Raw genomic sequence first — 24,014 nt, forward strand, 5'->3', positions numbered from 1 at the left:
GGTGAGCTTTTAGTGGAACAGGTGTCAGGTAGGGGTAGTGGGTGAGAGGTGGGGTAGTGGGTGAGAGGCACAATTGCGCTCAGCTGGGCTCTCAGGCAAGCCTGTTGTGGCTGAGCTTAGCCTGTGAGCTCCCTGCCCCCCTTGAGGACAGCGCCTCCCCCTCTTTAGACCTGATCACTGGCACCCTCCGGGAAAGATGAGTTCCCAAGGAAAACTTGGCAGCCATGGGTGCCAAGTGTGAGGCTGTGTGAGATGAACCAGGACTGACGCACACCGACAGCTCACCAGACTCTGGTCTACTAAGATAAGGAAGAAGCAAAGGTCACACAAAGCATGATCTTGAAGGGCTGAATGAAAACACTAAATTTGGAAAAACAAACAAGCTGAACACACAGGTGAGAGAAAGAACATAATAGGATAGACAACTAAAGGAGAAAACAACAAACCATCGGGTTGAGACAGTCCCAGGAGGCTCTGCGGAAGACAGGAAATAGAAAAGACAAAGATAAACCATCAGCATAAAAAAAATACAGTAAGCCAGGCCACTGTGGCTCATGCCCATAATCCTAGGTACTCAGGAGGCTGACATCTGATGATCATGTTCAAAACCAGCCAGGAAGACAAATCTGAGAGACCATTATCTCCTGTTATGTCCATTTAACCAGCAAAAAGCCACAAGTGGAGGTGTGGCTCAAATAATAGAGTGCCAGCCTTGAGCTGAAGAGCTGAGGGACAGCGCCCAGGCCCAGAAATCAGGCCCCATGAACAACAACAAAAAGTGTAAGACCCTTGCCAGGTGCCAGTGGCTCACACCTGTAATCTTAGCTATGCAGGATGCTGAGATCTGAGAACCATGATTCAAAGCCAGCTGAGTCAGAAAAGTCCATGAGACTCTTATTTCCAATCAACCACCAGAAAACTGGAAGTGGTGCTGTGGCTCAAGTGGTAGAGCACTCTCCTTGAGCTGAAGAGCTGAGGGACAGCATCCAGGCCCAGAGTTCAAGCCCCACAACAGAAAAAAAAAGTGTAAGACCCTGTTTAAGCCCCAGTAATGCACACACCTGCACAAATACAGTTGTATAATAGTGTCTAGAAAGGAAAAAAGTAGACCAAAAGGAGAAAATATTTAAAGAATACTATAAAATTAAAGAACAGTAAGGGGCTGGGAAGATGGCTCAGTGGTAGAGCACTTGCCTTGCATGTCAGAGGCCCTGGGTTCGATTCCTCAGCACCACATAAGCAAAAAGAAAAAAGCCGGAAGTGGCGCTGTGGCTCAAGTGATAGAGCGCTAGCCTTGAGCTGAAGAGCTGAGGGACAGCGCCCAGGCCCAGAGTTCAGGCCCCATGACCGGATCCAAAAAAACAAACAATAAAGAACAGTAAAAAGACAGCACCTCTAGGCTGTGAAACTCCAGAAGATTCGAGGCCATCTAGAGATAAAGGGCAAATGTAAAAGCAAGGTCAATATCCAACTTTTCAGCCATAGTATCATAGCAAGAGGACAGCGAGCCATCATGTCCTAGGTTGAGGCCTGGCTGACTTCCCAACAAAACATATGTAGCCACATGAATACGTATAGAACACAAAAATCACGTCCCAAGATCTGAGGATCCTAGTTCTGGGCCATCCCAGGCAGAAAAGCCTGAGAAATTCTTATCTCCAGTTAGCAGAGACAAAGCTGGAAATGAAGACTTGGTTCAGGTGATAAAGCACCAGCCTTGAGGGAGAAAAAAAAGCTAAGAGCAGGAAACCAAGAATTCAAGCTCCAGTACTACCACAACGACAAAACCCCAATCTATTCACACATGTGTGCTTCTCCATCTGACAGCCTGGGCATTTCACTTTCAAGGGAAAAAAGTCCACTAGACTCCATCTCCAATTACCAACAAAGCTAGACTGATAGCATGGCTGCGGTGGTAGAGTGCCAGCTGAGTAAGCCAGCCCAGGTTAGTATGAGGCCCCAGAGTTCCAGGCCTAGTACTACATCCACCAAAAAAGGAAAAAAACAAATCTTAACCTTCTTGAGATCCACACCACAGCACCTGATGTCTAGTGCTGGCCCTGGTGTGAGGAGCAAGCCCCTCCCAATGGCTGGGGGGAGTCGAAATTGGAGAGGAATTAGAATTTAGGCAAAACTATGCAAGTGAATGCCAAGAGCAGTTGAAGAGTCATTTTAATGCACTGATATGGAAAAATGTAAAGTAGAAGGAAAGAAAAAGAGCACACAGAATACTGGTCCCATGAAAGGTTAGAGATGAGCGCTTCGTGGATGCAAAGGAAAGATCTGGAAGTATGTCCCTGAGCCAACTCCAAGAAGGCAACCAGAGAACATATTTGAAACATTTTCAGAAAATAAAATTTCTAAAACTTGTGAGTGTGTGCAGGTGTTGGAGCTTGAACTCGGGGCGTAGGTGCTATTCCTGAGCTTCTGTGCTCTACCACAGCACCACGTCCACTACTTCTGAGTAGCTTATTGAAGAGTTTCACAGACTTTTCTACCCCAGTTGGCTTCAAACCACAATCCTTAGCTCTTAGCCTCCTGAGTAGCTAGGGTGACAGGTGTGAGCCACCAGCGCCCAGCTAAGAAACTAGATATTTAAAAAACAGAAGTGCCAGACACAGGTGGCTCACGCCTGTCGTCCTAGCTACTCAGGAGGCTGAGATCTGAGGATCACAGTTCAAAGCCAGCCTGGGCAGGAAAGTTCATGAGACTCTAATCTCCAATAAACCACTAGAAAACTGGAAGTGGTGCTGCGGCTCAAGTGGTAGAGTGATCGCCTTGAGCTGAAGAGCTGAGGGACAGCGCCCAGGCCCAGAGTTCAAGCCCCATGACCACCACAACAAAAAAACATAAAAGCACTTTGTTTGTAAGAGAGACAATAGGATGCCTTCCTTATCTCAAGGAGAAGCATGTGGTTTATGGTGGGATGCATTCTTAGCTGGACATCCAGGAACTCTGAAAGTATAATAGCAGGAGTAATTAAAGCAAAGGCAAAACACCTATTCTTGCATAAACGTGAAGTCAGACCCATTCCTTTACCATATAAATAGCTCTAACAGCCAAGCAGCGTGTCTCCAGTCTCTCTCCTTTGAGAGCGCCCACACCCTGAGTGCGCCTCTGCCTTTTTTGTTTGTTTGCCTGCTTACTTCATAAAGCTCCACCACGGTTTCCAACCATTATGACATCCAGAAATTCTTATTCTGCAATCAAAGTCAAGGACCCTAAATGAAAAGTCTCTCCTCTTAGAGGGAAATTTTGCAAAACTTCACCTGCATCTGGTGACATAACCAAAGCACCAGGAGCCTTGGAGACAGCGCAAGACTGCCAGCCTGGGCCTGGCCAGCAGCACCACAGCCAAATCTAGGAGTCTGAAGAGTTGTAGCAAGGGTCTGGAGTGTGCACACGTGACTTCACAACCAGAACACAACACCTGCTCTCAGCGCTTGCCAAAAATCACAAGTCATGGAGGTGTGCGTCAACACCTTGGGTGGTGACAAATTCCAGTTTACCGAGGCTAAATTTCCCGTGTGTCCCTCCTGTCCTGTAGCTCAATGTCCTGGCTGAAAGACACATGCACTGGCGAATTTAGGCACAATGGGACAAGATGTCCCCAAGAGTCAGGTGCAGATGAACACCGGGGTAGAGTTCAGGATGTATTCTAAGCGAGGAGGGAGACTGCAAACAGGCCAAAGCCAAGGACTGGGCCGGGGGGGGGGGGGGGGGGGGTAAATGCTGGCTCAGCACAGGTCTTCAAGCACCCCAGTGCCCAGGCTGCACCTTGGCTGTGGCCTCCATGGTCTGCCCTTTGCCCCAGGCCTGGCCAGTCCTGAGAGGCAGAAGCCCAGCTGGGCACGCGTGGCTCAAGCTGTCCTTCGACCCCCAGACGCCTCTCAGTGGGTGCCGGGATGGACCCCAGGGCCTCAGATGGGGCGCTGGCTTGGGTGAGGACAGCTGGGTCCTGAGCCTGGGCCCAAGCTCAGATGGGGCTCCCTTGTTCCTCTCTGAACCTCCCCCACGCTCCTCCCCTGCCACCTAGAGGACTGTGTCCCCCGCAGTGGCCCTGGGGAAAAGCGTCAGAGCCCCCACAGCGCCCTGGCTCACAAGGCCCTCAGGGATCCTCGCCTGCCCCCCAGGTTGGGCAAGTCCAACTTGGCAGCTTCTGAGAAACGGGCCCCCCAACTCCCGCCCTGCCCACTGCATCTCTGGCTGGCAGCTGAATACAGATCCAGGGGTACATCAAGACCCACAGAGGCTCGGAGCCAAGACACTCGGTGCTTACCTGGAGCCGGGAGAAGAGCAGACACCCGAACGCCTCCAAGCTACCCGGGTGGAGGAAAGTGGCACTGGGGGCAGGAACAGGTGCCACGCATTATGGAGGAAGTCACCACGTGGCCCCGCCCTGCCCCAGCCCCACCGCGGGAGCCCACCTGCGCAGGATCAGCACTCAACTCAAAGAAGCTCAGCCTTACTCGCTGAGGCCCTGCCCACCCCTCCCCGGCCCCTCCCCCTGCAGGGGCTCCCAGGGGGGGACCCTCTGGGGCCAGCACAGCCACCCTCACATGGTGATGGCTTCTCCAAGCGTCCTCCCCACGGTCACCCCACAGCCCACGCATCAGTGCTGACGGGCAGCTACCCTTCCCATCCCCACCTCTTCCCAACTCTTCTAGCTGCTTCCCTCAGGTGACTGGCTCGCAGCAGACCAAAGCTCAGGTATGCACCAGAGCCAGCCTCACTGGGCGGCGAGGCTCTGGCACACTGACCACCGTCCTGCGCTGCCCAGAGGCCTGGCAGGCCCAGGGCCTGTGCCTGCGGCTGGCCCGGCTCTTCCACACACACTCCAGGCCGCTCCCCTCCCTGACCCTCCAGAGTTGCCTCCAGCCCTTCCACCACAGCCTGAGCTTTTCCCGTATGAGTGGGGGCTGTTGGGCAGCACAGACAAAAGACTGGAGAGCCAGGACACAGGGCAGGGTCAAGACACAGGTGTGCTTTATTGGCTAGTCAGTTCACACGTGACCAGAAAGCATACACCTGTCCTCTGTTGACCACACGGAGACCGCAGGGTCTAGGCACAACTTCTGCCCCAGGGGCCTGGTCATTCCGCCAGCCTTCCTCCTGACTGGGGAGCCCCCGCCCCCCTGGGTGGTCACTCCATCAGCAGGAGCATGGGGGGAGGGTCATTGGCCCCCATAGCCCCGCCTGCAGGCCACAGGAAATGAGGCACGGCTGGTGACTCGTGAAGAGGTAGCAGAGCCCAGAATGGAGGCTGAAGACGGGTCTCCCCGCCTCTCCTGCACAGACTCCCACCGGCTGGACGGGAGTGGCGGGAGGTGAGGGGCAGGGCGGGCTGGCATGAGGAGGCAGGCCCCTGCCCTCCCATCTGACCAGGCAGAAGTGGAGGCTAAGCCCGGGTGGTTGTGCCCTTCCCCACAGTGCACAGGGCGCTGGGCTGTGCGGGCTCAGCTCCGGTAGCTCCGGAGCACGTGGTTGGCAATCACCAGCCTCTGGATTTCACTGGTGCCCTCGTAGATCTCGGTGATGCGGGCATCACGGTAGTGCCGCTCAGCTGGCATCTCGGTCACGTACCCCATGCCGCCCAGGATCTGGATAGCCTAAGTTGGACAGCAGGTTCTCAGAAGATTTACACACACACACACATACACACACACACACACTGTACACACACACGCCGCCCATCGGGCAGGGCCGGCTGCGGGACGGAGCCGCCCGAGGCTCACCTGGTGGCTGATGGCAGTCGCAGCCTCTGATGCAGCCAGTTTGGCCATGGCCGACTCCTAACCTCAGAGATGGCAGAGCGAGCGCCTCAGGGCAGAGCTCCTGGCCCAGGACCCATAGGAGCAGCAGACCCACAGGCCCAGCTGGGCAAGGACCCACCCGGCCTCTCCCTCAGGGAGTCCCTCGGCCCGACAGGCACCTTGATGAAAGGCTTCTTGTTATCCTTCAACATGGCAGCGCGCCAGGTCAGCAGCCGGGCACTCTCCAGGGCCAGCGCCATGTCCGCCAGCTTGAACTGCAACAAGCCGGCCCGCCAGTCAGCAGGGAGGAAGGGGGCCCAGAGGCACAGGAGCCCGGCCCCCCCTTACCTGGATGCCTTGGAGCTTCGTGATGGGTGCCCCGAAGGCCCTGCGGTTCTCAGCGTAGTTCACGGCGCAATCCAGGGCGGCCTGGGCGATGCCCAAGGCCTGGGAGGCAATGCCGATGCGGCCCATGTCCAGGGTTTGCTGTGGGGACCAGCGGGTGAGCGGCTGCAGGCTGGGGCCTGGGCCGGGGGCGGGGGGATCAGGGGGCCGCACCCCCCCCCCCCCCCGGGCTCACCATGGCTATCTTGAAGCCCATCCCAGGCTCCCCGAGCAGGTTCTCCTTGGGGATGCGGCAGTCCTCAAAGATGAGGTTGGCTGTGGAGGAGGCCCGGATGCCTAGCTTGTCTTCCTTCTTCCCCAGCGTGAGCCCGGGCGTTGGCATGGGAACCAGGAAGGCACTGATGCCCTGGAACGGCAGAGCAGCAGAGAGATTCGAGGCTACCGGCACGCTGGCCCAGGCTCGCCTGGAAGCCGCAGGGCTTCCCACCTCCCCGGGCCTGCCGTGTGTGTGCATGCGTGTGTGTGCATGTGTACACACGTGTGTGTGTGTGTGCAGACTCCCCAGCGGGCAGCTCTGGTGGAGCTGAGGTTCCATCTACAAATGGCCCCCACCTTGTTCTGCCGCTCCTTGTCTGTGCTGGCGAACACCACGGTGGCCGAGGCCTCCCAGGAGTTGGTGATCCAGGCTTTGGTGCCGTTCAGGACCCACGAGTCACCCTCCTCCCGGGCCGTGGTGGAAGCGGCTCCCGCGTCGCTGCCATTTCCTGCCCCACACACAGACTCAGGACCAGAGCCCCCCACAGCCCCGCCAGCAGGTGTGCTCGGGGACCCCGCAACCTGCTGCAGGCCCTGCTAGGTCCCAGAGCCTCAGGCACCAGCCTGCGGGGAGAGGCATTTTCAAGCTGAAAGGTCCCCAAAGCCACACGGTCCCGTGCCCCCCACGCAGGCTGTGGAGGTCTCCCCAGGACTGGGCAGCCCAGCCCAGTGCCCACATCAGGGGCCTCTCCCTCTGGGGACACGCAGCACCCCCCCCCGGGGGCTGTCACCCAGACTCCAGGTGGAGAAGGGGTGCCCCTACCCCTGAGGTACCTGGCTCACTGAGGGCAAAGCAGCCAATTTTGTCACCAGTAGTGAAAGGGGGGATCCACTTGCGCTTCTGTTCCGGGGAGCCGAACTTCAGGATGGGCCCCAAGTACAGAGACTGGAGGGGACAGAGGGGCGCATTTGGAGGCCTCCCCACGCCTGCTCTGCGCAGAGGATGCCGGGGCCGAGGCTGGGAGGCGGGGCCGTGCGCAGCCAGGGGACCCGGCCCCCACCCTGGGCTCCCACCCCGCGGGGTTTCCCCAAGCGGCTCACGTTGTTGACACTCATGATGACGCCGGTGGAGGCGCAGCCGCGGCTGATCTCCTCCATGGCGATGGAGTAGGCCAGGTAGTCAAGGCCGGCGCCACTGAGCTCTTCGGGGACGTCCATGGCCAGCAGCCCGAGCTCGCCCATCTTCTTCACCTGGCCCCAAGAGAGCAGGTCAAGTCCCGAATCATGCGCTCTGGTGACTCTGGTGCAGCTGTTACCATGTGCCTGACCCCCACTGGGGATTGGATACACAGCTGTTTGGTGGCTCATTGGCAGTAAGGGACTCTTGGATTTGTCTGCCTGGGCTGGCTTCAAACCATAATCCTCCGATCTCAGCCTCCAGAGTAGCTAGGATGACAGGCATGAGCCACCATCCCCTGGCAACATGTTCTTGATAGTCTTTCTCCTTGTCTGTGAGAACAGATTTTTGCCCTTTTCCTCGGCGCTGCACCCCCAATGTCAGTGACAGAATGAAGGAACCATAAGCCTGGAAGTTCTGATTTTCTGATTTGGAAAAATAACAGTAATAGCAATATAATGATTCATTTCAAGGGCCTACCATGTGCTGGGCTAAATGCTTTTTGTGCATTGTTTCATTTGAGTCTCTCCACAGCATGATGAAAAGCAACTTAAATTCAGCCCTGTGTGTTAATCTCATCGTAAGGTGAGAAGGTGGAGCTCCCAGCTGGGCCACAGAACATCAAAGTGGGATGGCTGGGATTGAAGAGATTCTTCAATGCTGCAGTGTCTACAGGGGGACGGCTGCCAGGTTTCCTGCAGGAGCTCAAGTCCCTTGCAGAAAACAACACAGGATTGCATGGAACCAAAGCACCTTTTCTCCAGTACCCTCGCAGAAAACTTATCACAGCCACTACAATACAAATACTATGAAAACACTTGTCATACCGCACTAAAAAATAATAAGAGGGCTGGGAAGGTGGCTTAGTGGTAGAGTGTTTGCCTTGCATGCATGAAGCCCTGGGTTCGATTCCTCAGCACCACATACATAGAAAAAAGCTGGAAGTGGTATTGTGGCTCAAGTGGTAGAGTGCTAGCCTTGAGCAAAAGAAGCGCAGGCACAAGCTGGAAGTGGTATTGTGGCTCAAGTGGTAGAGTGCTAGCCTTGAGCAAAAGAAGCGCAGGGACAGTGCCCAGGCCCTGAGTTCAAGCCCCAGGACTGGCAAAAGAAAAAGAAAAAAGAAAGAAGAAGGAAAAAAAAAGTGCACACGCTCAGTACAAAAGCAGTTTCTGTCCTGAACATATTCTTTGCTTCTTTTCTTTTTCTGGAGCTTCTGGGAATCAGGTCCTAGGCACGCATGTTACCTCATGAGCTGCTGCCCAGTTCTTGTGCTTTTTGTTTTGTTTTTCAGATAGGGTCCTGCGTGCTAACTTTGCCAGGACTGCCTTTTAACCCAGACACTCCTATCTCTACCTCCCAAGTGTCTGGGAGTAGAGGCATGGGCCACCGGGCCCAGCCTTTCTCAGTATTTGGTCTGTGGCTGGTTGCAACCACCAGGGCAGAGTCCACAGATCTAGAAGACAATTGACCTTTCATACTAAAACCACGCTCTCAAGCTGCTGACTGAAGAGAAATACACCACAAAGAATAGTTGCGGATGGTACTCTTGTGATTGTAAAAGTTTCACCTCCCCACTCCTCCCAAAATAAATGCCTCATAAAGCTTGTCAAAGGCTTGTTAAGATGATACACAGAAAACACAGCCTGGGCCTGGCTCAGACTGAGTATAGGTGAAAGGTGCCTGGCGTTACCAAGTGGCAGACAAGCTGCTCTTCTGCAACCATGCACAGCCCTTTGTGAAATGGCTTGTCTCCTCCTTGACACTGGCTTACAAGACCCTAAGCCTGACCTGGCCTTCCCCCTCTCCAGGTCTTCCCTGCATAATGCAAGCCACTGCATACACTTCTTTGCTGAGCAGCCACAAGCTGAGACCTGCAAATGAGATCCAAGCTCCACACCCCACCCCCTGGGTAGATGCTCTGCGGGAAGGAGGCCCCTTGACAGTGCCCTAAAGACAGCCATGTCCTAACCCACTCCCAGCCTTCTGTGACCACCTCACACGCGCCGAGGCAGGGCGGTCCTGCTCAGAGCGTGCATGCCTTCTGTGGCAGGCCTGGCCCAGGAAAGGCCGTGGCGTGTTTCTGTGCTCAGGTTCTAAGCTCAGCTTTGGCACAACGGTAGCTTGGGACAGAGGGGCTCCCAGCCACACTCAGATTTACCCCAGGAAGATATAGTGACTGCGGGATTACGTTCTACCAGGTGTTAAAAACACATAGGTTGGGCTGGGCACCAGTGGCTCACATCTGTAATCCTACCTTCTCAGGAGGCTGAGATCTGAGGATCACGGTTCAAAGCCAGCCTGGGTAGGACTCCAATTAACCACCAGAAAACTGAAAGTAGTGCTGTGGCTCAAGTGGTAGAGCACCTGCTTTGAGCTGAAGAGCTTAGTACAATGCCCAGGCCCAGAGTTCAAGTCCCATGACCAAAAACAAAACAAAACAAACAAAAAAACACCAGGTTGGACCTGGCGCCTGGTAACTCACACGTGTAATCCTAGCTACTCAGGAGACTGAGATCTGAGGATCAAGGTTCAAAGCCAGCTCAGGCAGGAAAGTCCGTAAGACTTACCTCCAATCAGCCACCAAAACACCAGAAGTAGAGCTGTGACTTGAGAGGTAGAGCACTAGCTTTGAGCACAAAACTCAGAGACAGCACCCAACACACACACACACACACGCACACGCACACGCACGCGCACATGCACACGCACACACACACCAATGAAAGTTACAAAGCCAGCCATTGAAGCAGAAATTGGCACTGGCTTTCCTCCTGATTTTTTATTTCCCTCCCTCCCAATTCTCCTCCCCTTGTATAACACTGCTTTTCGGGGAACAAGAAATTCTTCAGGAATTGAGCTGCTCAATTAGCAAGAAACCATCACTCCCCCTCATCCCCCATTTCTTCAGCTGCAAATGAGGTAATGACGTGCCCCCCTCATGGAGTTGTTCTGAAGATTAAATGAGTTAAATATATGTTCACAGACCTGGGAAGTAAACCTCCAGACATTACCTACTGATGGCATTACCATTAGGCTGTGGGGGTTGTTTTCCTTTTGGCAGCATTGGGGATGGATGCAGGCCTTGCACGTGCCAGGCAAGCATTCTACCATACAGTCACACTGTAGCCGCTATCATTTTTTTTTTTTTTTGGTACCAGTACTGAGGCTTGAACTCAGAGCCTTGTACTCTCTCTCTCTGAGTTTTTTCACTCAAGGCCAGTGATCTACCACTTGAGCCACAGTTCCACTTCTAGCTTTTTAGTGATTAATTGAAGATAAGAGTTTTTCAGAGCCGGTGGCACATGCCTGTAATCCTAGCTACTCAGGAGGCTGAGATCTGAGGATCTCAGTTCAAAGCCTGCCGGGGCAGAAAAGTCCATGAGACTCTTATCTCCAATAAAAAACCACTAGAAAACTGGAAGTGGCTCTGTGGCTCAAGCAGTAGAGTGCTCACCTTGAGCTGAAGAGCGCAGGGACAGCGCCCAAGCCCAGAGTTCAAGCCCCACGACAGACAACAACAACAACAAAAAAAAGTTTCTCAGCTTTGTCTACCCAGGCTGGCTTCAAACCATGATCCTCAGACTTCAGCTCCGAGAGTAGCTAGGATTACAGGCGTGAGCCTCCAAGCCCTGCATCCTGTGCCGTTCTGATCCCAGTGTCCTCATTGTAGGATTTGGATCTTTGCAAATGCGCTTTATTATCTATGTTTCAGTTCTCTGAAGTAGAAACTGTTTCAGTCCTGTTTTCCTCATGTAACTGGGAACTTAGCCCTGGAAAAACAAAAGGCAAGCAAGCCTAACCCTCAGCTTAGAGAAGCAAACACTGGAGAGTAACGTGTGCATCCCACAAACCAGCCCCGCTCAGGCAGTACAGTGTTAAGACTAGGAGACTGGGCACTCCTCCACCCAGGGCCGAAACCTGAGGCCATGACTATCAGGGGTGAACAAGAGCAGATGTGGAAACTCTTGGCAAAAAAATAAAACTGAGCCTTTGTCCGCCGCGCTCCCCTCCCTGTTCAGGAGTGTTAAGGAAATCTGTGTACAACAGCCCAAGGCTACTCCTAGCCACTCCCTATGGAGAGGTGGACCTGCAATGTCCCGCACTCCACAGAGCAAGCGCCAGTATGCACTGATGGCCAGCAGGCTTATCCCCCAGCACAGCTCCAACCAAACTGTGCCTGTGTCCACCAACACACATAGACAAGGACATTCCTTCCAGCCGCATTTGGAATGAGCACATGCTGGAAACAACCCAAACCTCTGTCTGCAGAAGGGAAAAGATTCATAGGCTCTGAACTTGGGTTGTAGGTGTGGTTCAGGTGATGGAGGCTTATCTGGCATTTGTGAGGCCTTGGGTTCAACTTCCAGGACCACAAAAAAAAACAAACAAACCAGTGAACTTAAATTGTAATCCTGGGCTGGGAAGGTGGCTCAGTGGTAGAGTGTTTGCCTTGCATGCCTGAGGCCCTGGGTTCGATTCCTCAGCACCACATAAGCAAAAAGAAAAAAGCTGGAAGTGGTGCTGTGGCTCAAGTGGTAGAGTGCTAGCCTTGAGCTGAAGAGCTGAGGGACAGCGCCCAGGCTCAGAATTCAGGCCCCGTGACTGGAAAAAAAAATTGTTTTTAATTAAAAAATAAAAAAACTGAGGGAAGCCGGGCGCTGGTGGCTCACGCCTGTAATCCTAGCTACTCAGGAGGCTGAGATCTGAGGATCGCGGTTCAAAGCCAGCCCGGGCAGGAGAGACCGTGAGACTCCTATCTCCAATAAACCACCAGAAAACCGGAAGTGGTGCTGTAGCTCAAGTGGTAGAGCGCTCGCCTTGAGCTGAAGAGCTGAGGGACAGCGCCCAGGCCCAGAGTTCAAGCCCCACGACCGACCAAAAAAAAAAAAAAAAAAAAAAAAAAAAAAAAAAAAAAAAAAACTGAGGGAACACAACAATATGGTGGTACAGGGGATCAAACTCAGGACCTTGCAGCTGCTTAATCAAGGGCTCTACAGCTTCAGCCATGCCCCTACCCTGTTACTCACTTTTTTTTTTTGCCAATCCTAAGCACTGTCCCTGAGCCTCTCTGAACTCAAGGCTAGCGCTCTACCACTGGAGTCACAGCACCACTTCCAGTTGTTTTTTTTTCATAATTTTTTTTTGTGTGAAAATACTGTACAGAGGAGTTACAATTACAAGGGCAACACTTCCAGCTTTTTCTGCTTATGTGGTGCTGAGGAATCAAACCCAGGGCCTCATGCATGCAAGGCAAGCGCTCTACCACTGAGCCACATTCCCAGCTTATCACTCACATTTCTATGCTTTAATTTTCTCAACTGTGAATGAGCATAGTACCAACCAGGTGCTGGTGGCTCACACCTGTAATCCTAGTTACTCAGGAAGCACACACACACACACACACACACACACACACACACACACACACACACTGGTAGCAACAGCTACCATTCAGGCACTGGGCATTTAGTACACATTATCTCACTTAATCCTATAAGCATTGCAGCAAGCAAAATGATTAGCGTAAGTAAGGATTAAAATAAGATGACTCATGTCTCGTGTCTACCAGTGGTCCATCTGGTTTTGGTAACTCTGAAGCCACTCGCCTACTCAGCTTGAGTTTGTGAAGTCTTCCCACAGTCCAGGGAGATGCTCAGGACACCAACCACACAAAGTCATTAAGCAGGAAGAGTGGTCTCAAGCTACTCTTGTGGTCCAGGGGACCACGACTCTTGGCTTTCTTGCATTGGAAAACAAGCAAGGAGGGCTGGGGATGTGGCTCAAGAAGTAAAGTGCCTGCCCAGCAAGTGTGAGGCCCAATCCCAGGATGGAAGGAAGGAAGGAAGGAAGGAAGGAAGGAAGGAAGGAAGGAAGGGAGGGAGGGAGGGAGGGAGGGAGGGAGGGAGGGAGGGAGGGAGGGAGGAGAGGGAGGGAGGGAGGGAAGGGAGGGAGGGAAGGAGGGAAGGAAGAAGGGAGGGAGGGGGAGGGAGGGAAGGATGGGAGGGAGGGAGGGAGGCCACACTGGAAAGGTTTGTCCTTTCACAAAGCTTTGATTTAAGGTGTTTCTAAGCTGGTACAATGCACCAGACATCTTGCTAGATCAGTGGATACAAAAGAAATATCTTGAACATGTCATTACAGATGGGCTGAAAATAAATTGAAGCAAAATGGAAGGACTATTGGTGGGAATCTCAGAGTATGGGAGAAAATAGACCTGGGTTCAAGTCCCTGGTCTGGAGCTGATGAGTTCCATGACTTTGTTGCATTATGTAATAGCTTATAAGTTTCATCAACCACTGAGTTTCATCAGAGGTCCAATATGGGCTTCATAGGACAGGTGTTCAGAATAAGATAACCCATCAGAGGCTTAGGATGGTGAGTGGCACAAGGCACACACTCTGCCAGCTGTAACTAGTCCTGTGAGCACACAGCCTGGCACATGGTGAGCATGTCACCCATCTGCTGTGTGCTGTTATTGTTTTAGAAATCAAATCTTTCCTCAAGGTCAGTGGTGGACAAGGGAAACCTGTGTAGAGTATTTTCAGGGTCCCAGGCTTTGCTGTGGGGTTGGGTTCCCTGACGGGGGTCTCGGTGCGTCACAGTCACTGCTCAATGCAAGAACAGACAGTGTCATGGGCTGCTGAGGCTGGTGCGCTCTCACCTGAGCCTTGGGGAAGAGATGCTCCTTGTCCAGCTGGGCTGCAATGGGAACCAGCTCTTTCTCAGCGAAGTCACGGCATGTCTGACGCAACATCTGGTGTGTCTCAGGCAGCTCCACTGACTGGTAAATGGTATGTAACCTCCTCCAGTCCCTAGGACGGAGCACTGCTGACAGGAAGAAAAAGGAGATTGGAGTCAATAGTACTGTTAATAACAATATGAATCATAGGCGCTGGGAAGGTGGCTCAGTGGTAGAATGCTTGCCTCACATACATGAGGCCCTGGCCTGGGTTCGATTCCTCAGCACCACTTAAACAGAAAAAGCCAGAAGTGGCACTGTAGCTTAAGTGGTAGAGCTCTAACCTTGAGCTGAAGAGCTGAGGGACAGTGCCCAGGCCCAGAGTTCAAGCCACACAACTGACAAAACAAAAAATGAATCATGATCTGGCTGGGAATGTGGCTTAGTGGTAGCGTGCTTGCCTAGCATGCAGAAAGCCCTGGGTTTGATTCCTCAGTACCACATAAACAGAAAAAGCTAGAAGTGGCGCTGTGGCTCAAGTGGTAGAATGCTAGCCTTGAGCAAAAGAAGTTCAGGGACAGTGCCCAGGTTCTGAGTTCAAGCCCCAGGACTGGGGGGAAAAAAAAAAAAGAATCATGATCCACTCACTTAAAAGTTCCTTTACCAAGGATGATATTCACCCACCCACACCACAAGCTAAGGACATCTGGCTAGATCAATGGAGATACTTTTTTTTTTTTTTTTTTTTTTTGCTAGTGCTAGGGCTTGAACTCAGGGCCTGAGCTCTGTCCTTGAGCTTCTTTTTGCTCAAGGCTAGCATCCTACCACTTAAGCCACAATGCCACTTCTGGCTTTTTCTGTTTATGTGGTGCTGAGGAATGGAACTCAGGGCTTTGTGTATGCTAGCCAAGCATTCTACCACTAAGCCACATTCCCAGTCCCTGGAGATACTTTGGGTTGTCACCACTAGAAAGCCATTGATATCCAATGGGGAGAGGCCAGGGATATTGCGATACATCCTATTGTTTGCAAGCAGTCCTATCACCAAGACTTGCTCACCCATGCCAGGTGCAGCGACCCATGCCTGGCAGTCCTAGCTATTCAGAAGGCTGAGGGCCAGGAACTCATTAAAGAATGAGACTGTATTAAAAAAAAAAAAAAAAAAAGGCCCCAATGTCAATAGTACTGCTGTTGGAAAGCCAGGCTGACTGAGTGCTTACTATGAGCTCCAAACGCTTTACTGCATCTCTTTGTATATGCATTGGATGGCAATAGCCCTTGGCTCTTGGGAGTGGGAGGATCAAAGGCATAATAAAAGTAGCAGTTAGTTCTGTTCTAGGCCAAGGGTTCCCGATTCTTCCTACTTAGGGTGAGTAGGTACAGTTGGCCAAAGACGCCTCAAAGGCATATGGCACTGTAGTTACAGCTGGAGTCAAAAGACAAATCGAAAACACTGCTGTATTAAATAATCCGTTATTAAATAATCTACAGGCTGGGTGTGGTGTGGGTCAAGCCTGAAGTGCCAGACACTACGGATGGGGAGTCAGGTCCAGTCTCACAACCTCAGGCAAAGTTAGCCAGACCTTATCTCCTCTGGACAAAATCAAAAAGCTAGGGAGCTTGGGTCAAGTTAGCTCCGGGCTCCGGGCTTATTCCTCACCACTGATTTTTAAAAAGCAAACTCCCTGGGAGCTAACGTTCCGAAGCACCCGTAACCTACCAGGCCATGGCAGTGCTGAACGTGCCCCGGGGTCACCCCACGGCCCTTCTGCACTTGGGACAACCGAGGCTGAGAGAGGCTGGGTCTGGTCCAAGGTCACAGATCTTAAAGTTCAAGGCTGGGCCTGGCTCGGGAAGTAGCCAGTGGTGGGGGGACAGGCGGGGCTGCAGGGAGGGGGGTCCGGTCGGGCCAGGCGCGGAGGAGCCGCGTCCCTGGGCCCAGGCCCGACAGGCACCCGGGGCAGGCCATCTGGGGCAAAGGCCGCGCGGGCGCTCCAAAGGGATGCCGCTGGCCCGGCTGCCCGGGCTGGGGCAGGCCCGACCCCCCGGCCCGCCCGGCTCCGCGGTGCGCAGCCCAAGCGCACTCACCTCCGCGGAGGGGGCCCCAGGCCCGGGCGAGCAAGGCAGCAGCCATGGACGACGGAGGACGCGGGCCTTACGCCGCCCGCAGCCCGCAAGCGGTTCCGGACTGAGGGGGCGGGGTCAGGGCGGCGGGGCGGGGCCTACGGGCAACGACAGCGGGCACGCCCCCGTGGGGGCGTGGCTTCGACGCTCTCAGGCCTCCAAAGCTGGCTGGGCTGGAGGGGATCTTTAGTCCCCGCTGCTGTGAAGTTTGGGCCGCGCGGCGGCGACACTCCAGCTCACAAAGAAGAAAGAGGAGAAATGAATATGTACACACACACGCCTATCTTTCCTATGTTTGCAGTGCTTCCTCCAAGGGCCTAGCTCTTAAAATCCAGTTCTATGGCCCGAGGAGCTCGAAGACCTGCCCCGTCCCCTCCCGTGCCCAGGCCCACAGGTGCCTGGCTATTTTCGCTCCAGCCACCCCGCTGGCAATTTTTCTCTAGGATCTCTAGCTTGTTTCCTGACTCGGGATCTTTGCAGCTACTTCCTTCTACCTGGAAGCTTCTCTTCATTCAGAGGTCCCCTGACAGTGTTTCTGCGTCTCCCCACCCAGGCCCAGAGCCTGGTCTTGCCCTGTGCGCAGCAGAGCACAGAGCCTGGGAAAGTGAGGTGCAGCTTCTCTTGAGGGGCATTTCTGCTTAATGCTGTGGGATTTGACCCCTCACATTCTCTGGATGCCTTCACCCAGCAACTTGCCCCAAGAGGGTCTGCCCTTGACACAGTTCTGAACCTTGCTTCCATACCCTCCCAACATTACCTGTCTCCTAGCTGCCTTTCCCCTTTTACCCCAGCTAGAACCCTGTGTCCACCACTGACCTCCAAAAGTCATGGTCCTCCAAGATCCACCTCTATTTCCTAGAGAGCAATCAAAAGATGTAAAGTCCTCAGCATATTACCTTCAAAAAAAACATTTAAAAGAAAACTCTTTCAATTGATGAATAAAGACACTGGAGTTTGTATGCAGAAAGTTTTATTCAGTCAAAAAGCCAAGAATAAAACCAGACGCCAGTGGTTCACGCCTGTAATCCTAGCTACTCAGGAGTCTGAGATCTGAGGGTCGCAGGTTGAAGCCAGCTTGGGCAAGAAAGTCTGTGAGACTCATCTCCAATGAACCACCAGAAAATGGGAAGTGGCGCTGTGGCTCAAGTTGTAGAGCATTAGCCTTGAGCTGAAGAGCTCAGGGACAGCGCCCAGTCCGAGTTCAAGCCCCACCACTGACACACACACACACACACACACACACACACACACAGAGACACACACATGGAGGTTCCATGCTTTTCTACCCAGGTTGACCTCTGGACCTGCATTCCTCCTGTTCTTGGCTTCCCAAGTAGCTAGGATTACAGATCAGAACCACCAGTGCCAAATTTCTTTCTTTCTTTTTTTTTTTTTTTGTCAGTCCTGGGGCCTGAGCTCTGGGCTTGGGCGCTGTCCCTCAGCTCTTCAGCTCAAGGCTCGTGCTCTACCACTTGAGCCACAGTGTCACTTCCAGTTTTCTGGTGGTTTATTGGAGATGAGTTTCCTGCCCGGGCTGGCTTTGAACTGTGAGCCTCAGCTCTCAGCCTCCTGAGTAGCTAGGATTACAGGCGTGAGCCACTGGTGTCCAGCTAAATTTCTTTTTTCTGAGACAGTCTCACTATAGTCCAGCTTTACCTAAATTTGATTCTCCTGACAGCCTCCTCAGTGCTGGGAGTATGCACAACTGGCTCCAAAATGTTCTGTGTGGGCGTGTGTACAACCAATCTGGGGCTTGAACTCAAGGCCGGGGCTCTGTCCCTAAGCTTTTTTTCCCCCTCCTTTCATTAAAAAATATTTTAATTATCTTTATTTAACTAATTGTACAAAGGAGTTGCCATTCATTGAAGCAGTTTATGAATACAGTGAATCTTGATCAAGGTTACCCCTTTCAACGTTCTCATCAGCCCCTCCCTACCCAGCCCTTCCCTTACTTATCTTAACTTTAGGGTATATAATACATTTTTTGACATTTAGCAAAGCAGTTTGTATGTACAGTGCATCTTAATCTCCGTCATCACATCAAAATCTTCACCCTGCGTGTAGGCACAGGGTGCCTCATATTTTTCAATGCTGTTGTATATACTGGAGATTCTTGCCCGAATTCCTTCCCCTTCCCCTCTTAATTCTTCTAGCCTCTCACCGGAATTACACGGTCTGCGCTCTCCTTGGAGTCTTTCAGACTTCAATTATTTCATTTCTAACTCCTTAGGTACCACACAAAGTGTTCACTTGCAAAGTCATTTGTAACCCCTTCCTTACCACCCAGTGTGTTTACTTGTAGAGTTATAAGCAACATTCTAGCTACCACAACCTATGTTGTTGCTACCTGCAACCTATGTTTCCTTGAGTCCGGCTTACTTCACTGAATATATTTTCCCCCAAGGCTTTCCATATTCTTACAAAAGATGCAATAACACTCTTTCTGATGGAAGCATAGAATTCCATTGTGAATATACCACATTTTCTTGACCCGTTCATCCACAGAGGGGCATTTGGGTTGACTCCATGTCTTGGCTATGGTAAATAATGCTGCAAGGCTGCACTAAAGCTACCTTCACAACCATGTTCATTAAAACTAACGAAACGTCAAGTAAACCCATGAACCCTCAGTGGAAATAACCACATCTATGAAAAATGTAAAATAACAAATACAAATGAATCTTTGGAAAGATTCATAAGCACAAGCCAATAGAAAAATAAATGCTAATATAGGAAGTATTCATGGGTTAAGAATACTGAAGAAGTTTTTTAATTTACTGACTATATAACTAGAAGACTACTCTAGAAGGAGTATTTTATTATCGAGCCACTTAAAATGAATGAAAACAGGAAGGGATGCTCTCTCTCTCTCTCCCTCCCCATCTCCCTCCCTGTTTTTCTCTTTGTATGTCTCTCTCTCTGTGTTTAGGTGTAGGTTGTGTTTGTGTATGAGTTTGTGGGTGTGTTGAATAAATGAATAAATAAAATGAAGGGGTCAAGTATGAGTGGATAAAGGGGAAAGTTGAGCAAAAAGGAGAATGAGAGAATGAGAGAGCAAGAGAGAGATCAAAGCATTATGTCTTATGCAAATGAAACACTGCAGAAAGCCTTCTTCATTAGCTGAGGAGAAGGAACAACCACTCACAGTGGTTCTCAAGCAGGATGAGTGGACACAGGGAGAGCTACCACCTAACTGCAAATTCACCACAGGAGCCCAGTGCCAGTGGCTCCAGCCTAAAATCTGACCAACTCAGGAGGCTGAGATCTGAGAATCTCAGTTCAAAGCCAGGCTGACAGGCATAAGACTCTTCTCTCCAATTACCTCCCCAAAAGCGGGGAGTAAATCTGTGGCTCACATACTGAGTGCTAATCAAGGACAAAGGCTCAAAGGCAGCTCCTAGACCCTGCGATCAAGCTCCAGATCTGGCACACACCTCAACACAACAAACTACATCTCCCAAACTCAACTCTCCTGTCTACTTAAGTAAGGGCCCTACTGAAGATAGATGAGCAATAGCCAGTCAGAACCACACAGGATTAAGACACTGCTTCTATTCCAAGCCCCTTTCCTAGAATCTATTCTATCTAAAGACCCTCCTCCACATAGGAGAGCTAAAGACTGAGCCACACCCTCTCACCAGAACCCTTCTTCTCCCTGTGCTCTCGTCCCTCTCAGTCCAGACACTGCATCATAATCACAGTGCAGATTATCTCAACATGAGAGCAGCTTTTCAGGTAGCCGCAGCTGGACTTCCTATGACTAGCAGGAGATGATTCTTTTCAGTTAACTGACATTCTGAGACCCCTTGGACAGACCGAGAAGAACCACAGAGGGCTGCAGTAATGTGTCTTTGCACTCAATGTGCTCATCTTTAAGGCAGTGCCAGCCTCTTGCCCTGCGTTTGTCACAGGGAATGTGGAATCCAGGAGATATATATATATAAAGCATGTTACAGTTAGGACTGTGCAGGGGCTGGTTCAAGGATTGTCTCACATGTTGAAGGTCCTGGGTTTCATCCTTTTGAATGAAGCCATAAGCTGCCAACTGCATGCAATGCAATGGGTGTCTCAAAGTACTACTATTTAGGGATTAGGGTTGCATGAAAATGAAGAGGCCTACTTTGCATAAACATCCATAAGTGTACCTTTCCCAGAGTTCTTCCTTCAGACTAAGAAATACTTGTAAGAAAGTAGAACCCAGTTGTTCAGGGCAGAACTGTGGGTAGAAATAAATTCCACAGTGTTTGTGTCACTTCTGGGGGACCCAGATGCTGGAACAACTACTGTGGACAAGATTTTGGGTTTGATCATTAGTCTGTTTGGGGCTGAATAGATTGACCTACATCTCTCTGGCTTCCCTTGTTTTTGATGAGAAAATTAATGGTAAGCTTCTAGGAAATCCTGAAGGGTATCTTTGCCTTAGCTAGATACAGCACAGTTCACAATGAATCTGCTTATATATTCTAAATATCATATCAGACACGTGTTTGACATCCATCCAAACAGAATGAAAAAATACTGTGTTCGGAGTAGCCCTCATGTGATCATTCGACTTAAAGATAATGTCAATATTAAAGCAAAAGCAACAAGTATATTGAGAAATAGGAGAGGTTTGAGTTTTGATGAAGCGTTTGAGCTTAAGCTGACCTTATAAACAGTGAGTCATGCCATATCTGTGCTGGTGGTCATCATTGGTTCTTTTTCTTTTAAATTTTCCTATAAAGGAGACACACAGAGAGGGTGCAGTTACATAAGTTAGATAATGAGTACATTTCTTACTGAACAGTGTTGTGCTGGTAGTTTTTGAGAAAGGGATTTGCTTCTGTAGCAGGCAGCAGCCGGAACCTTCATCTTATTTGTCACTTGCCACCTTGGCTGGGATGACAGGCATGCACCATGGTGCCAACCTGCTCCCTTGTCATGGGCTCTCATGGACTATTTGGCCTACGCTGGCTTCCAACTGCAATCTTCCCACTTCCAACCCCACACGTAACTGGGATTACGGATATGAGCACTCTAGGAGTCTTGATATCGGCACTCTCACTAGACTGCCATCGGTTGAAATATTAAATATCAATCTACATAACCACCTAAGAAAACTTAGAGTAGACTCTTATTGAACAGAACCTAAGTTCTGTTTAACATAAGTGTGTTGTAAGCATATGGCTACTGTAAGGCCTGTAATCCTAGCTAAGCAGGAGGCTGGCATATGAGGATGCTAATGCAAAGGCAACATGGGCTGGAAAATTCCCTGAGACTATTATCTCCCATGAAGCACCAAGAAGATAGAACTGGGGCTGTGGCTCAGCTGATAGAGCACCAGCTTTGAGTATCAAAGCTCAGGGACAGGGGCTGGGAATGTGCTTAGTGGTAGAGTGCTTGCCTGGGTTCAATTCCTAAGTAACAGAGAAAGAGAAAAAGCGGGAAGTAGGTCTGTGGCTCAAGTGGTAGAGTGCTAACCTTGAGCAAAAAGAAGTTCAAGGACAGTGCCCAGGCCCAGAGTTCAAGGCCCAGGGCTGGCACTAAAATGAAAACAATAATGAAATCAATCAAAGTCAAAATGCTAAAGGACAGTGCCCAGGCCCTGACTGCAAGGCCAGTCCGGGCATGCTCATCTAAGAAGCGTCCTGAAGGCCAGGAACTGAGATGGGCACAGGGGGCGACGCCCACATGGGCAGAGACCCTTGGCAGCTCTGACATCACAGACACCTTTGTGAGGTCACAATAACCCTGGCTCTATATATATCGCGTGCTGACTGGTGGACTCTTGTAGGTAGTCGGCAGGGTGGAGTTCAGGTGTTTGGTGGTTGGTGAGTGATTGATTTTCGGGATTTGGTTTATTGATTTGGCTTTGATTTTCGGTGTTTGGATTTGGACTGGGATTCGGCTTTGACTCTCTCGGACTTGGTTTCTCTTTTGCCTCTTTACTTTTTCTTATCTTACTTCTTTCTTCCTTTTTCTTGACTTTTTCCTCTACTTTTCTTTTTCTTACTTTTCTTCTTTTACTCTTCTCTTTCACTTTTCCTTTTTCTTTTATTGCTCTACTTTTTTCTTATACTTTGTTTTTCACTAGATAGCATTTTAGATAGCATTTTAGCATATTGTTCATTTATTATTCATTTATTCTTTCTATATTTACATTATATTGTTTTATTGTTAGATAGATTGTTAGGTAGTAGTTACATTTTATTATTCATTTATTATACTTATTCATATTTTACTTACATTATTATACATTTATATATTTTATTTCATGTTTGATTCTATTTTCTCCCTAGACAGCGTCGCTAGGGTGCTGTGTAGGATGAATAGTGAGAGTAGAGAGGCGAGGTCCCGGCGGGGCCTTGAGGCCAGTTCCTCACACGAGGAGCACCTCAGGGCTCACTACCGGGTGCTGAGAACCATCGGGGAGGGGGGCTTTGCCGCAGTCTATCTGGCAAAGCACCTGCCCACAGACAGCCTGGTCACCGTGAAAACGATCACCAAGAGGAAGTGCCCCTCTGTTGACACAGAACTGGACATCTTAAAGTCTGTGGAGCACCCTGACATCATCAGACTCTACGAGGAGGTAGAGGCAGAGCAGCGGGTGAACTTGGTGATGGAGTGCCTCGAGGGAGGAGACCTAGCAGACTATGTGTACGAGGTGGGCAGGCTGAGGGAGGGGGAGGCCAGGCTTCTGTTTAGGCAGATCGTGAGGGTGGTCAGTTATTGCCACGACCACGGCATCATTCACCGGGACCTTAAGGCCGAAAACATCCTGCTGGACAGCCAGGGCACAGCTAAGCTCTGCGACTTTGGTCTCAGTATGCGGTTCCAGCCCCAGCAGGAGCTGGACTGGTGGTGCGGGACCATGGCCTATTGGCCCCCCGAAATGATTAAGCAGAAGAAATACCAGGGTCCCAAGGTGGACGTCTGGAGTTTAGGGATCCTACTCTACTTCATGGTGATATCTTAGGGTATCTGATGACACCTGACCCTCAAAAGAGACCTGCTGTGAGGCATGTTGTGCCACCCTTGGTTAAAGGCAACACAGGCACGCTCACCACGCCCCAGCCAGATCCGGCCATTCTAAACGTCATGGCCTATTTCCTGGGTTCTGACCCAGACCAGGTTGGGGCAGTCCTGTCTGCCTCCATGGCAACCTATAAAATCCTAAAGCAGCAGCAAGACCAGGGCCAAGACCTGACCGGCCTGGGGAAGCGGCATGCACTGCCTGCGCCTCCGCCTAAAGGAGCTAAAGGGATAGACTTTCAGAAAGGGATTGTGACTTGTGAGGTGTTGTCCTGTACAATTCAGTCCTGAGTTCCTTTTCTTCCTTCAGCTCAAATGGGAAGGGTGAAAACACATCGCTGTGGTGCTCACCCGGAACACGTGCCATTCCGCCTGAACATGCCTGGAGACCACGGGTCCTTCCTCTGCTGCAACCTCCAACAAGCTCCACAGACTTCTTTAAGTTTTTCATATTGGAAATGATATTTAATTTTTTTCTATATTTTTTGCTTCTCACCAAGGTTATTAAATTGATTTTCTCAAAACTTGATCATGGGCTGGGAAGGTGGCTCAGTGGTAGAGAGCTTGCCTTGCAATGCATGAGGCCCTGGGTTCGATTCCTCAGCATCACATAAGCAGAAAAAGCTGGAAGTGGTGCTGTGGCTCAAGTGGTAGAGCGCTTGCCTTGAGC

The 24,014-nt window shown here is 51.0% G+C and overlaps 1 protein-coding gene and 1 long non-coding RNA gene across 4 annotated transcripts; one reads left to right on the top strand and one right to left on the bottom strand.

Moving 5' to 3' along the window:
- Positions 1-4,964: 4,964 nt before the first annotated feature.
- Positions 4,965-16,407, bottom strand: LOC138808456 (short-chain specific acyl-CoA dehydrogenase, mitochondrial). Of its 2 annotated transcripts, none has more exons than XM_069994710.1 (10): positions 16,298-16,407; positions 14,192-14,355; positions 7,455-7,604; positions 7,188-7,299; positions 6,711-6,862; positions 6,334-6,504; positions 6,102-6,239; positions 5,933-6,028; positions 5,736-5,792; positions 4,965-5,609 (listed from the first exon to the last, which is right to left on the bottom strand). In XM_069994710.1, the coding sequence occupies exons 1-10, from the start codon at positions 16,341-16,343 to the stop codon at positions 5,457-5,459; spliced, it is 1,239 nt and encodes a 412-aa protein (XP_069850811.1). In that variant the 5' UTR covers positions 16,344-16,407; the 3' UTR covers positions 4,965-5,456. The 2 variants fall into 2 exon arrangements, with proteins under 2 accessions (XP_069850811.1, XP_069850810.1); XM_069994709.1 differs by having other exon boundaries at positions 14,192-14,358; positions 16,298-16,406.
- A 5,639-nt stretch (positions 16,408-22,046) lies between these two features.
- On the top strand, positions 22,047-23,834 carry LOC138808522 (uncharacterized). 2 transcript variants are annotated; one of them, XR_011366477.1, is made up of 3 exons: positions 22,047-22,143; positions 22,846-22,976; positions 23,655-23,834. It is a non-coding gene; the product is annotated as an uncharacterized lncRNA (long non-coding RNA). The 2 variants fall into 2 exon arrangements; XR_011366478.1 differs by having other exon boundaries at positions 22,846-22,969.
- Positions 23,835-24,014: the final 180 nt, after the last annotated feature.

The sequence above is a fragment of the Dipodomys merriami genome, unplaced genomic scaffold (assembly GCF_024711535.1).
Source record: "Dipodomys merriami isolate MVZ:Mamm:240054 unplaced genomic scaffold, mDipMer1.0.p SCAF_45, whole genome shotgun sequence".
Classification (NCBI taxonomy): Eukaryota; Metazoa; Chordata; class Mammalia; order Rodentia; family Heteromyidae; genus Dipodomys; species Dipodomys merriami.

Coding starts and splice junctions, on each gene's coding strand:
- LOC138808456 (XM_069994709.1), bottom strand. CDS start 16,343: ATGGCTGCTGCCTTGCTCGCCCGGGCCTGGGGCCCCCTCCGCGGAG. Junction 14,359..16,297: donor CTGGGGCCCCCTCCGCGGAG/GTGAGTGCGCTT, acceptor TCTTCCTGTCAG/CAGTGCTCCGTCCTAGGGAC. Junction 6,240..6,333: donor TGGGCTTCAAGATAGCCATG/GTGAGCCCGGGG, acceptor TGGTCCCCACAG/CAAACCCTGGACATGGGCCG.